Raw genomic sequence first — 15000 nt, 5'->3', positions numbered from 1 at the left:
AATGGAGAGACAGTGTTGAAGGAGAATAATGTCACGTTTGTGCATTTGATCAGGTCACATGATGCTATCAAGATGGCCATAATGCATGATCTACTGTACTGTATTTACGGCACCGCCATGCAGACAACTCTTGCAGACTCACTGACTAAAACTAGAATCACAACACGCCGAAAGACAACAAGGAGCCTGACAGTTTGGAGGAGGACAACGAGCATATCTTCGAGTCCTTAGTGAAATGAATACTGATACTTGTAGTGCTGCTCAATGAAATCCGGACGCATGAGTCAAATTTGCACCATGCACCATTTCGCAGACCAGTGTTCGCAGGTCTGTTGGGCTGCGTAACGCCCGGCGTGTACTTGAGTGACTTGACTGAATTTCATTGAGCAACACCGTAGTTACGATGCTGTCACCGTAGTTACGATGTTGTCACCGTAGTTACGATGTTGTCACCGTAGTTACGATGTTGTCACGGAAGAGTTGCATACCTGTTGCTCATGAGTGAGGACAGCACCATGAGACTGTCCTCCATCAGTGTGATTGCCTCGGCCATCACATCTCCCTTCAGCAGCAGCTCGCCACGATTCTTGAAGTTGCCGAACGCCAGCTCCTGAGTGCTCCAGTCCAATACGACCTGCTTCATCTTGGCCTCAATATCCTTTTCTTTCACAGCCGCGATACAGATATCCTACAGCAGAATGACAATGCAAACAGACACGCATAATGGGTTTAAGAACAGCGCAGTGTGATGGTGGGCCCAGGCACGTTTCGGCCAGTCATCAACGGTTTATTGAACAATCACAATTAATTTTTTCTGCGAATGCAAATGCAGTTTTTTGCCAGTTAGCCTCCGGTCTGAACCAGCTAAGAAACAATCCTATCATGTTGTACCATCCGTCAAGTGTATGCATTTCTCACCTCAATATCTTCCTTGCACTGGAGCAGCGGTGCTTCCATGATGTTGCGCAATTGAAAGTTCTCAGACTCCACGTCGAACGGATGCTTAGTGGTGTTTGCGATTCTCTCCCAATGGCGCTCCTTCATTGCCTTATTCGCCATCATTTCCAGAAGTGGACAAGTCTCATTGAAGTCGTCAATTTTCTGCTTCAGGTCGTTGAAGGCCTGCCAGTCTTTCAGGGCCTTTGGCAGTTTGCGACATCTGTTGGCAGAATGCAGACAAGGTAATATAGTTGGTGGCACCGTGAGTAGGAAAATACACTTGGCTTCAACCTGAGAATGAAGCGTCGCCAATAACAGCAGCAATGCAAGCATCAATGCCAGACAAGTTTATGGCATATCAGGAGCACCAGCACCAGCAGCAACAGCGGCAGCTTCAGAATCAGCTGCGGAAGCAGAAACAGCAGCAGCAGCAGCTTGTCACTCTGACCTGTTCTGAAAGTCCAGCAGATCGCTGTTGATCTTCTCAATGTCCACCTCTAGCCAGAGAATGTCATAGTAACCATCGATGGTGTCGTTGACAGTATTGTACAGGCTGTAGAGTTTCTGTAGCAGGTTGAGTTCCTTGCGGATACGCTGCAGGTCGGTGTATGCAGTGACTTCCAGGCCAAATAGGGCTTCTCCGTCCGAGTAGGTGTTGAACTTGCGCCACAGCTCATCAAACCGCACCTACACACAAACACACACACACATGCACAGACGGACACACGCACACACGCACAACACACACACACACACACACACACACACACACACACACACACACACATGCACATACACACACACACACACACACACACACACACACACACAAACACACACACACACACACACAAACACACACACACACACATGTACATGCACACACATACCCACATGCACATACACACACATACCCACATGCACACACGCAAGGATATACAGGGATACACTGAATGTGCATACGTCACGATGAGCAGCAGCGCACAGAGTTGGCAATTACCATGACAACTATTGCTTGTCTTACAGCAAGGGCTATTTTAAATATACAGTTGCCAGTGCAGTGAACCATACCCAGGATGCATAACAATACATGATCACCAGTACGCAAACAGAGCACATGGGCTGACTGACTAGGCGGCGCAGGGCCGTCAACTGCATGTCCTGCTTTTGCAATGACAATGGTGCTATGGACTGTGACGGTTGAAGCAGCAGTAAAGTCATGCCGAACGGTCCGGTATTCACTGCATTTTCTTTTGAGGCAAAAGGATCAACTGGGCACTCATTCTAGACAAACATCAAGGCCAAGGTGTGCCATAAAGTGCAGACAGTAAATATAAGGTGGTAGGCAAGGTTCTAAGAATGTTCTCTCATACCTGGTAGACCTGCAGACGCTCGCTGGCCTCCTGCGGCTCAATGCCGTCTACCATTGGACCACTCTGGAGAGGGAGGGACAAGAGAACCAAGGTGACACAATTGTACGTGTGCTGCAATCGACACGACCAACATCATCTTCACCACCATGCCACAGCGAATTCACAAACTGAGTGTGGGAACATGGCATCATCATAGCACATCCAGGAACACATTTTTTCTTTCTTTTTCTTTTTACTAATTCCACTCATGCTCTCGAATAAATGTGGAAAGTGGTGGCGGGCCCTACTGCTCAGCCGACCTTGGCATATGGCAAGCGCGGAAGCAGCAATGCACACAGCACCATCAGCAACATCACGAGCAGTACGTACAGCAGCAGCCATACAGGCAACAACAACAACATCACTGCGACCGTCGGTACCAACAGCAGCACCAGTATCTAAACCAGCAGGAGCAATATCAGCAACTACCAGCCTGAACTACATCTCACCGTTCCGTAGTCATCATAGAAGCTTGTGGTGTCCGTTGCAAACACTGTGACCTTCTCCAAAAGGTCCGTGCGATACTCTGTCTGAATGCTCACCAGATGATCGGAGACGGTGATCGCCGACGCATTGAGCTTCTCCCAGTTGTAGCGCAGCGTGTCGACTCGCTCGGCCTCTTCTCGTGCTACGGCGATGTCATGCTTGCTCAGCATAGCGTAGGACTCCTGCACACGGGAAAAAAATGTAATGAGGTCAGCTACATTGGACAGTGTAGCACACTACTTGATGACTTTCGGCTACATTGCTACATTGCCCATCTTCTGTACTGTAAGTCCACAAATATTCGGCGCAGATTTATTTTCGGCTATTTTCGACCTGGTCATGTTCGGCCGAACATTTTGTTTTGCAAGGTTCAGGGTGACAGTGTATACAGGCGGCAGCAGTACAGACCGAAAATTTGATGCGGCCGAAATGGGTTTTAGCCCTGGGGAGGCCGAAATCTGAATGAGCCGAAACCTTTGTCGACTTACAGTATTGTGACTCGCATGTTGATTATTGTTTGGAGGGAAGCAAACCAGCACACAAAGCAAATAAGCCATAATATGACATAACCTTTCGGGTCGAATACAGTGGTGATTGGAGCCGCTGCAGGCAAGTAAGTAATGTAACGAAAGGCCTAGTCGAAACTATATGGCTTCTGTGATTTGTGTGTTGCTTGACTCTCATATACAAAATACTTTCATCCACAAATTTATTAATTACACAGTACAGCATGGGAGAGAGGCTAGTTCGGTGCATCTCTGCGTTCCACGCTCACATCAATATGACCATAAGGAAATCTAAACTTATTCAGCATCAGGTCCAGTGATTGAAAGAGGGGGGGGGGGGGAGTTACATAACATTTAAAAGTTGGATCATTTCAGATGTTAGGTGTGCTTGTCCGCCTCACACAAAGCAACTTGTTTGCAGAGTGTGTGTGTGTGTGTGTGTGTGTGTGTGTGTGTGTGTGCCTGTATTTATCAGCGAGAGCACTCACTTCAACTGGTGACAGGCTCATATCTATCCCAATCTCCTGCTCTCGGAGATCCTTCAATGCACCCATGGCCGTGCGAATGTCATCCAAGTCCTTGATATTGCGTCCCAGCCGCTTGCCGCAGTCCTCGATGAAGTCGAACGTCTTCTCCATGACGGCTCGGAACTTTTCGTTGACACTCTTTCCAAATAGCTGCTTCCACGCGTGGCATTCAGCAACGAGAGCATGCTTGACTGGCGCTGGAGAAGGCAATGCAGACAGCACGTAAACGGGGTTCAACCAAAGACATGTGATGCACACAATCAAGCACATTGTAAACGACTTGTTGGGGTCTGTGCGGACAAGGCAGATACATGGTCTTTTTAGGAGTCCCTTGTCTAACAACAACGTTCCATAATGACGCCGCAAGCACCGCACCATACAGATCTGATGGCATCGCTTTGACTGTTAGGCTCCTGTTTTTTTTGTTTTTTTTTACAATGATCACAGCTCACAGACAAAGACAAAAAATTGCATAGTGGGAGCATAGTGATGGTGAGGCTTTTTGCCCTCAGCCGACCTGAGGTCTCGACGTCATGGGGACATAAAACGCACCAAAAAAAAAACCTGTGCCAAGCCTTTAGAAGCACATTCGGATCCACCACATCACTGGGTCTTGCATGTGGTAAGAGAGCTAAAATTCAAATATCAAGCATACGACATACAGTCCTTCACAAGCTTACAGCAGTAGAGCGCAATTGCACCAACTTCACTGCTGTCGGCAATCTCTCCGATTTCGGCCATCAGGTTTTCATAACCTATGATTTCTGCCTTGAAGTCTCCAAGCAGAGGTTCCGGCACAGCTTCGTTAAATTCCTTGATGGCCTGCAACATCAAAACAAACACGAAAAGTAGCAAAACAATCTCTCAGATACTTCAACTTGACAGTCAGCATACGCACTTGACGGGAGTAATATGTTTACAACTTGCGCCGTCTGTACATGCAAATCTCAAGGGACAAGGTCACCAGAAACATCTACTGGCAGGCTGTAAGTATAGTAGAGTAAAGTCTGTCAAGGTGACCACTCGGATAAGGTGACTACCTGTCCCAGAAGACCACTGCAGCCAGGACCAAGTGATGCTATTTCCAGTCAAATGACCCTGGATAAGGAGACCACCTGGTTACAGAGTAGCCCTTTCCCAAAGGTACTCTTTCAATTCACACTTAGTGATTTTCGCGTCCCTCAAAATATGCTGAAAAAGTGCTCTTTTTACAGTGAAGCATGGCCATGATACATGTTCAGATATGAACCCAAGCTGAGAAATGAATACGCACTCTTCCATTTATGGGTCCACGAAAGGCAAAACGGGAAGTAAAGTTAAAAAAAAAAAACCTTTTGCAGCATTGTGTACAAGCTTCACCAACTTGTTGCCCCCCAAAAAAGCGGCGTGCCAAGGCCCATCGAGAACTCGGAGACTGTGATCGCATGCATGAGCAAACAGATTTTAGCACTTTTTCAGCTCAAAAAGCTCAAGAAGGGCGACATGCACCAAAAACGCAATAAAAGGTGAAAGAAACGGGCTTTTCCAAAAAGGGCCAAAAGAGCGAAAAAAAGGGCGAGCACCTTTGGGAAAGGGCTATTACAGAGACCACACTTTGAAAGTCCCTTGAGCAGTCGTCTTAGACAGGTTTCATTGTATAATATGAACCCGGGTTGCATCATACCAAGTAGATCTACCACATACACACTATACACCATACCAAGTACCACATACACACTATACAACATGATTGTGTTCAACTTGCATGAAGATCTGTTAGTGTGACTCAATACATTGCTGATGACAAGCAGAACACAAAACACCAAACATCTGAAGCAACCCGCTTCCGGAGACGCGGGCTCATACCCCAGTATAACAGCTTCTCCATGTCTCGCCGCCAGGACAAGCCGTGAATACAGTGGAAAGCATACTGGCTGAAGATTGGAAAAACTCTCCTGTGCACGGTCAGGTCAAAATATTATAACTTGCATCATTAATCCACCGTCTTCTCCCCAGCTCACCTCATCACGATTCTTCTTCCAGATATCCTGGTAGATGTTGTACTTCTCCAGAGCAAGATCTATGTCCTGTTTGGTGGAGTTGATGGCCGTCGACAGTGAGCTAATCATCTTCTGGACGTCCTTGTTGTCCGCCACGTTGCGGAAGTAGCTCTTCATCATGCTCTTGCCGTCTCCGAATGACACGGTTGACTTGACCAGCTGTGATTGTTCACCAGCGCCGTCCTCCTCTTCGGGAAGAATGATCTTCACCTGTGACTTCTCTCCCAGAACACCTGCAGATGCACAGGGACGGGATGGTTAAAAGCAGGCATAGTACCTATAGTGAGCAGGTTTTGTACATACTGTGAGCAGGCTTTGTGCTTATTGTGAGCAGGAATTGTGCATGTTGTGAGCAGGCATTGTGCATGTTGTGAGCATGCATAGTATTGGTTGTAATCAGGTATTGTATTTGTAGGTGTCAGGCATTGTATGTGTTGTGAGCGGGCATTGTGCACGTTGAGAGGAGGCATTGTGCATCTTGTGAGCATAGATACACACTGATAACAACAGATAGCACTATCACGTCACAATATTCTTGCTTCCCAGCAGATAACTCCCAGTAGGTTGAGAAATTTTGATCAGAGCGTCGCCCTAGCGATAACGGTTGCCTAACAACAGGAGTAGATGGATGCACTGTACGCATGCACTTACCACTCCGGGCGATTGACTGGTCGCTGGCCTGGGCCTTCTTCTTGGACTTTTTGCCACCGATCTTGAGCTTGGCCTGTCGCTGGCCCCACTGCACAACACCCTTGAACGTGTTGAGAATGGTCTGCGCCGTCTTGTTCAGTCCTTGCTGTACTTCGTCGAGACTCGGCTGCATCATGATGCTGGGCATGGCCAGGACGATGTCCGCCCGGAAACAGGCACCCTGTGCGCCACATAAATACGATGTGCGTGTGTGTGTGTGTGTGTGTGTGTGTAGATAAGCACAAAGGGATCAACTCCTGCGGTTAAAGCTGATCTGAAGGGCCCGGTGACCAAACACGGCCCTGTAATCAGTCACACTCGACATAGCCAGTCATACTGCCAGTTGATAAAACAACCGAGCTCAATGTCTATTCACATTTACGGTGTATTTCAGTGTGCTACTGTCAAGATTGTCGGTGTTATCAACTAGTCTTGTGCCAATACATCATACCAATTAATATGTACCTGATTTTGGGAACAGACATTTCAAAAGAGCCTAGTGTACAGAGGGTGGGGAGGGGCAACCCCTCTCAGTGTACACGGGTGGGGAGGGGAAACCCCTCTCAGTGTACACGGGTGGGAAGGGGAAACCCCTCTCAGTGTACACGGGTGGGGAGAGACACCCCACTACAGGGAGCAGGGGTGGTCAGGCTCCCTCCCCCCCCCCCCCCACACACACCACCACCTGCTGACCTTCTTTAAGACCGCCTAAATATATCCCAGCACACACATTAGTGTACTAGTAGACATTACACAGCATATCATAATGTCTTCTCACCTGCGGCTTGCTCTTAGATCCATTCTGTCCACCGTTGTCCCACGAGTTCTCACTGCTGTAGCGACTCGACATGGCCACGCGTCGCTTGATACTGTCCAGTGTGAAGCGTGTCAGTTTCAGCAGAGTATCGACATTCTGCTGTTGCAGTGAATAGACCAACTCAGCAGCTTCCTCGTCCAGGTGTTCGCGGAGTTCCTTCTGTCGTTCAAGAGTAGCGCCGCCTAGTCGTTACAGTGCAACAAAACAAAAAAAACAATGATATTGAAAAATGAGCCGTTTGGATTATATTCCGTATTCCCGCTTTCAAGCACTAATGCCACACTATCTCGACCTGTCCAAGCTAGCCTTTTCCGTGACGATACCGTCACAACTTGAGAGCATCATCACCACCATGCAGACTCGCCGGAAACACATTTACAGGCACACATTTTACAAGAAGTTGTAAGCTCTCTCTCCTCTTTTTGCTAGCTTGTCTCGCTCCTGTTTGCTAGCTCGTCTCGCCGCTATGCATTATTTTCTTCCAATTGTTATATATTCTTCCTTCTTTCTTCTCTTGCCATGGCTGCCTAACGCCTCCTCATTTGTATTGGCTTTTGCCATTGGACGGCGAAATAAATAAGTAAAATAAAATAGATAAAAGACATGGTTCTTACCTGGTGGCAGCTTGCGCCGACTCAAGCTGGCCGCGCTCGGAGCACTGCTGGTGTCCTCGTTCTGTGGTGACCCACCACCGTCTTCACCTTCACCCTGGTCTTTCAGGAAGAGATTTCGCAACTCCAGTACTGCATCTTCAACAAAGTGGCTCTTAGTGTCAAGCAGGATGGCACCAGCCTCACACAGCTCCTGCATGGTTACAACACAGTCATACGGCCATCCAGATCAGGGACATGCTTGCTGTGCACAAGTCAGTCATATGGAAGAAGCCAGCGGCAACTTGTACAGTGGCAGACCCAGCGATCTCTACGGTGGGGTTCCATTTTTTTCCATTTTTTTGATCGGCGCCGGGGGTTCCAGTATAGTCAAAACTGAATAGCTGATACATGTACATGGACACGCATATGCTTGCCAGCAGTACATTTACAAAATTTTGGGGTTTCCGCGGAACCCCTGGAACCCCTCCTGGATTCGTCCCTGTGGTAAGACAGAAGATTGGCAGAATCCTGTACTCGTCTCTATCCATGATGGGTGGAGCACTGATATCACCCCACACATGCAGGTAGACACCCAGATTTGTTGCACTATGAACACAGTTCTACTGCAGTACTGGGATGACAACATAAAACAAGTCAAGGGAGGAGGGGGGGGGGGGGGAGATGTAGGGACGAAGTGCCGATGTACAGAGAGCAACTCAACCGATGTCTACATATGTGTATAAACAGGTAAATTTCTGATCAAAGACAAATGTTCACTCAGTGGTTGCATTCCACCATCACCAATACCACCACTAGCTATGACAGGCAACACTAAGGCTCCTCCCCCCCCCCCCCCACACAGCACCAATTCATTGATGGTGCCAGTACGTCCCAGACTCTCACCTCGGTGCTCTGAGCAAACTGCTCAATGGTCAAGGGCTCGGCTGAAGGCAGCTCGCAGAGCGGAATCTCCTGCATCTCCTGGAAGAGAGCGTAAATCCGATAATTGAGGATGTCCGTAGCTCTGTCGATCAGCTTCTCCAGGACATGAAGACTATCAGTACCACTAGAAATGAACAAGTCGATGTTCAGTGACATCCAGTTTAGCGAGCTCAGGCCCGGCTGCAAGGCGTCGTTCACTTTGTTGATGTGTGGCTCCATCAGCGCTTGCAGGATCTCCGGGATCTTGTCGCAGATGCGCTGCTTCTCGTCCAGAAGTGCCTGCAACACCACATTGCCAATACATCCAAGTTGTAATATTTCAACTCCCACCTTTTGGTGTCCGCTCAAAAATGCACTGCATCACAGTGACTACCGGAAGATCACCGATACATGAAGATTTGAAATGCCAGTGTTTGGCATACACACGATGTTATCATGACGTAATCATTATGTAGCCATGATGTAGTCATGATGTAATCATCAACTTCAACTGTTTGTGGATATGTGTGTGTGTGTGTATGTGTGTGTGTGTGTGTGTGCGCACGCGCGCGCATGTGTGCGTATGTGCGTGTGTGTGTGTGCCAATGCCAGATGTCGATGCATACCTTGAGCCGGTCATAGTTGTTCTTGAAGGTGAGACGGCGAGTGCAGATGGTGTTGACACCTTTGGGCACCTCAAGGCTCATGCGTGACATACACTCGGCCTCTCTGAACAGACTCAGGATCAACGGGTCGAAATTGACGAAGAGCATCTTGGTCTCGCCGTGTAGCACCAGCAGCGACGCCTGCAGACCAATCTTGCAGGCTTCAACCTTTGTGCAGCCAGAGCGGAAGATTCAACAACAGAACCGGAAGCGCAAGATAACCTCAATCATGCAGACAATTGTGACTTTAGCTGAACTACCACCAACCACACACTTGATGGAAATGGTCAGTGAAACCACACGACTAAAGCACTTAGTGGCCTACACACAAGAAGAGGGATAAAATATGAGTCATACTGGTCAGACCTGGCCTAGATGTTTGCGGGTATTGTACTTCCTCCATCATCAGTCACTCTACATTATTACCCCCCCCCCCCCCTCCCTTTCAGGTCTTTGCCAGTTTCCCGGGTTTATGCATTTGAAAGGGCGATAGCCACTGATTACCTTTTATCAATCTGCCTTATCATTTCAACAAACTCACTTGTCACTGGACAGCCTATGTGAACAAGACACCACCTTGACTGGCACACCAATTAGATCACCCAGAAAAGCCACCCAGAAAAGCCACCCTGACAACCCAGCTACACAAGCCACCGATGCAATGTATCCACCTCACCTGCCTCAGCCATGCCTGGTGATAGACCACTTCAAACTCCAGCAGCACCCGGGCAGTCTTGTTATATTTCTTGACGACACGCTTCAAGTCAGGTGTCTGTGCCAACAGCTCCGGAGTGGACGAGCGGAAGGCGTCCATTGGCTCTTGAATACGTCGCAGCAGCTGCTGCGACCATGCTATCTTTCCAGCCATGGGCGGCAGGTTACGCTCGACCGGCGGGTTGTCTTTGAACGCCATGTAGATCCTCTGCACCGTCTCGATGTCATTCATGTAGTGAGCGATTGTGCGATGGTACTTCTCCTTCACGTCCAGCCCTGAAATACCAAGTCTGTACAACACACATAGTAGAAGTCGCAGTAGTATTTGAGCCGTCAGATGCGAAAAGGGTGCTTGTGGCATATTTTGGTCAAATTGAGATAAGGACTCAGGCAAAATCTATAGGCTTTTATGCTTCACCTCCAAAAAACGGACTCAAAAATCCCAAACAAAATGTTTAATTTTTTTTAAAGGGGCACTCCGGCTTCATTTTCGACGCCGAGTTTTCGATGCCAAGACGAAGGTAGGTGAAAGAGAAGACCCCTCGAACAAGAACGAGTCTCCAGAAGCGATCGAGTCGAGCAGGAAGACGACTTTTTGAATTTCGCCGAGCGAGCGCTGATGACGTAATGAGGGATTAGCTTGCCAGTGGAAATGCACCTGCGCACATACATTTTACACACTTTTGGGCCAATTTTCAATCGAAGAGGAGGTTGTTTGCTATGTTCTCCCAACGTCGTGAGCGATCCCGTCTTCTATACCCTTCCAGGTACCCTGAAGGTCCTCCAGACGAGAATTTATCTCCAGCAAAGCGTTGTTGATCCGCTAAATTCGTCTCGAGACATATTCAGTGCTGATGAATGTAGAATGTTGAATCTGTGATAATTGTCGACGATGGAGAGAGAGAGGCTGATAGCCGCTGTCGCAGGGAGAGTGAAGCTGCTGGAAGTAACAATGGGGAGCCCGTTTGTATCATCTGAACAACCAGACTTCAAAGCAGCTTGACCAAATCGGAGGGTGCCTCGTTGCTTATCGTGAATATTACACCGACATGAATTACTACAAGTATACTGGTGAGTTTTTATCTTGTTTTGTTCGTATGCTAGTACCCTGGCCTGGAGTTCTCGTTAGCATATTCCTATTCACTGGCGGTTTCTAAACATTCCGTTTAGTACTGAATACGTGATCAAGTATTCCGATTTGGGTAGATGTGGAATTTGGACATGTATTTTATAAAAAAATTCTATCATAAGTTGCCAAATAGAGAAATGTAGAGAAATGGTTGCCCAAATACAACAAAATTGATTCTGCAGTTCTACAACTTGTACTGAAATCCAGTCAAAGTAAAAATGATTCTTCATGACAGTTGGGGTCAATGAAATCTGATCCAGGCATAACGAATGGTGACGCCTGCCACCCCGGGAACGAATGCCCATTTGGTGGGGGATACCAAAGTACTCGAAAGTGGTGCGTGTTTCAATGTGGCATTTTGGAAGTTTTATATGATCTCTGGTCACTGCAACATACGATAGCCATCATGAATTCCAGGCCTCGAACGCAACTCAGACCAGAATCGGCAGTTCCCTAAGTTAGATGCTTTATAATTCCATGGCCCCAGCCTTAGTTATACCGTAAAATCCCGCCAGAGCGCCCCTACCTCCTCACCGCTTCAGGTGGGGAGGGGCGGATGGGCGAGTCCTACTTGCCGCATTCAGTGCCACATGAAAAAGTACTCACCCTACGAAAACTGTTCGTGCATCTCGTACACCGACCAAAGGTCAAGAGCCAGGAGTAGAACAGATTCGAAAAACGCAGGGTTTGTGCGATCCCTGGTCAGGAGGGTGGGCACTGTTGCGTACATTTCCAACGGGGTCGAGCACACGTCTACAGTGCAGTACGGCATCACAGACTGCGACAGAGTCATACGAGGATACAATCAATCACGTCCCTGACAAGAAGTCAGGGAGGGGCGGATGGGAGAGACGGGGCGCTCTGGCGGGATTTTACGGTCGAGGTTTTTCTTGCACATTATTCTTATAGTCGATAGGTTTATACTGATGGCCACAAACAACGGCAGTTCAAACTTCACTGATGTGTTCATGAGCTGAGAGATTTCTCTCCACTATTTCTGTTGTGCACACAGGTCTGTCCAATATGCATTGACCGTATTGGGTATGGTATCTGCTCTGAGAAGGGAATCGCTGGAGCCACAGTCCAACTATACAGGCTTTCAAGAAACAGAGAGGAGCCATCTTTGCAAGCTGATACCTGATGTGTACCGACAGAATTCTCACGAGATACCTTTCGAACTACGTCTGGTGTATACTTCATAGTACTCCTTCGACTACGGTCTAGAATCAAGTCGACTGAAACAAGTTCAAACAACTCTGGCTTCAAACGAGCCGTCGATTAGACAAACAAAACATTCTCTCATATACTAGAGCACTCTGACAACTCATGACCTATTCCTAACGATTGCCACCGCTTATAAATATGTAGAGTGCTGATTGGAATGTGCTCACAATCTCAACAGTGCTATAATTATTTGAACAATGTGTTATAATATTCCACTTTTCCTTCCATAAATGTTGTATCCACATATAATCCACAGTGCTGCAAAGTTTCAGAGTTCTCAGGGTATCAAACAAAATTATTTCAAATACAGTTAAATTGTTCGTGGACATTATAGCGGAACTTGTAGTCCCCTGGTCCTTTTCTTTGCTATAAATTAATCCTTTGCTCTCTATATGTTGTAGCCGCCGGCGAGTCCAACAGTGAAATTGTTAGTTCATATTTATAATGTGGGAGGGGGGGGGGGGGTTGAACATATTTCTATATATATATAAAGGGACCTGCAACTGTAATACCACAGTACAGTAGCCAGCAAATATGTAGAAAACAGAAATGCATGTTACCATCATTGTACATGGACGGGCGCAGCAGGCCGAAGCTATCAGCCAGAACAGGATTTACAATCACCTAGAGATACTTGAGCTATTCCAGTATTCTCCGTGAACTGTCCCATTCCACAATGGTTCATGCCACCATTATTTCTGGTAGTATCCATGTGCATAATTCCAAGACCATCTCGGATTCTTCAGCAATTTGTGCCACGGCAAAAGACAACGCTTGACTCGGTCACTGGGGCTGTCAAACTTCCCATCACAAATGAACTTCAATTTCTCATCTGTTTCAAGTATGTGTACTGCCATGACTTGACCATGCTTCATCCACAGCTGGGCAAAGATTGTGGCGTTGAATTCCATAGCGCACCTTCTTGCTGCCATCCAGGAGTATGTTGAGAGAAGTGAACATATTTTTACTAAAAAACAACAGCCACTGAAGAGGATAGCAATAGCCTTGGGTGAATTTCCTGCAGGTACACGTTGTTGGTAGGTCTACTGGTCCGTCTCCATATCGTCAAGTTCAGAAATCACCTGTACTACACTACACATCTTGTAGAAGGGATCCTGATCGAATAATTTCTGGTCATAAAATTCACTAAACTGAGGGCGAGACAAATAGTCAGTACTCCCCGATTCCGTCAAGCTGCTTTGAAGTCTGGATGCTCATGTGATGCTAACAAACTCCCCGTTGTTACTTCCAGCAGCTTCACTTTCCCTGCGACAGCGGCTATCAACCTCTCTCTCCATCGTCGACAATTATCACAGATTCAACATTCTACATTTATCAGCACTGCACTGGGTGAATATGTCTCAAGACGAATTTAGCGGATCAACAACGCTTTGCTGGAGATAAATTCTCCTCTGAGAGGACCTTCAGGGTACCTGGAAGGATATAGAAGACGGGATCGCTCACGACGTTGAGAGAACATCGAAAACAACCTCCTCTTCGATTGAAAATTGGCCAAAAAGTATGCGAAATGTATGTGCGCAGATGCATTTCCACTGGCAAGCTAATCCCTCATTACGTCATCAGCGCTCGCTCGGCGAAATTCAAAAGTCGTCTTCCTGCTCGACTCGATCGCTTCTGGAGACTCGTTCTTGTTCGAGGCGTCTTCTCTTTCACCAACCTTCGTCTTGGCATCGAAAACTCGGCGTCGAAAATGAAGCCGGAGTGCCCCTTTAAAGGGGAACCCTATAGACGGTGTCGTCTTATTACAGGGAACCCTATGAATGATTGACACAATTGAACAAACTCTCCGAGCGTACATGCACAACAAAAACATGGAGAGTGTGAAGCCGTTGAAATACAATGTCCAACGAGCGACCAAGTTGTAACAATATGGTAAAAAATACACAATGTACATGACTACATTTGACTGTCTGAGATTGAGAATATATACTTGACCCATGTACACTTCTGCAAACTTACATACCATACCATGGACTAGCCTCTCAGTAATATATTCAACATTTAGACCTGCACCATGTTCACAGCTGTCAGGACTGATGTCACGCTATGCACACCCATAAGTCTCCTAGTATAGCCATACTGTAGGACAGTGTGCACGCACTGTTAGAACACCGGGACAGTTTGGAGAAGGGCAATATGATGAAGGTCATGACGCCGCGAGGCGTACTCACAGTTCGTATTTCTTGATGCGCGCCAGAGCTCGCTGCGTGGACGGGATCTTGTCAAACTGCTGGTCCATCAGCACCTGTACTTGATTCTGTTCATAACAACAACAAAAAAACAGGGATATAATTATACAGACAGTGTCAGATTTCAC

At 47.3% G+C, this 15000-nt stretch overlaps 1 protein-coding gene across 1 annotated transcript in view; it reads right to left on the bottom strand.

Annotated features, from left to right (window-relative positions):
* Positions 1–14936, bottom strand: part of LOC135809864 (dynein axonemal heavy chain 5-like) — a 65171-nt gene extending 50235 nt beyond the window's left edge. The window contains exons 1-15 of the mRNA XM_065323308.1: positions 14855–14936; positions 10272–10599; positions 9557–9763; positions 8913–9230; positions 8031–8220; positions 7378–7598; positions 6561–6780; positions 5871–6142; positions 4551–4692; positions 3832–4067; positions 2801–3019; positions 2313–2375; positions 1388–1626; positions 919–1159; positions 489–688 (exon numbers count right to left, since the gene is read on the bottom strand). Coding sequence (XP_065179380.1) covers positions 489–688; positions 919–1159; positions 1388–1626; positions 2313–2375; positions 2801–3019; positions 3832–4067; positions 4551–4692; positions 5871–6142; positions 6561–6780; positions 7378–7598; positions 8031–8220; positions 8913–9230; positions 9557–9763; positions 10272–10599; positions 14855–14922 — 3164 coding nt within the window. The 5' untranslated portion in view covers positions 14923–14936. The remainder of the gene's footprint in view (positions 1–488; positions 689–918; positions 1160–1387; positions 1627–2312; positions 2376–2800; positions 3020–3831; positions 4068–4550; positions 4693–5870; positions 6143–6560; positions 6781–7377; positions 7599–8030; positions 8221–8912; positions 9231–9556; positions 9764–10271; positions 10600–14854) is intronic.
* Between the last annotated feature and the right edge of the window lie 64 nt (positions 14937–15000).

This window comes from Sycon ciliatum, chromosome 1 (assembly GCF_964019385.1).
Source record: "Sycon ciliatum chromosome 1, ocSycCili1.1, whole genome shotgun sequence".
In the NCBI taxonomy this organism is placed as follows: Eukaryota; Metazoa; Porifera; class Calcarea; order Leucosolenida; family Sycettidae; genus Sycon; species Sycon ciliatum.
Note: the sequence above shows the minus strand (reverse complement) of the source record. Positions and strands in the feature narration are given on the sequence as shown.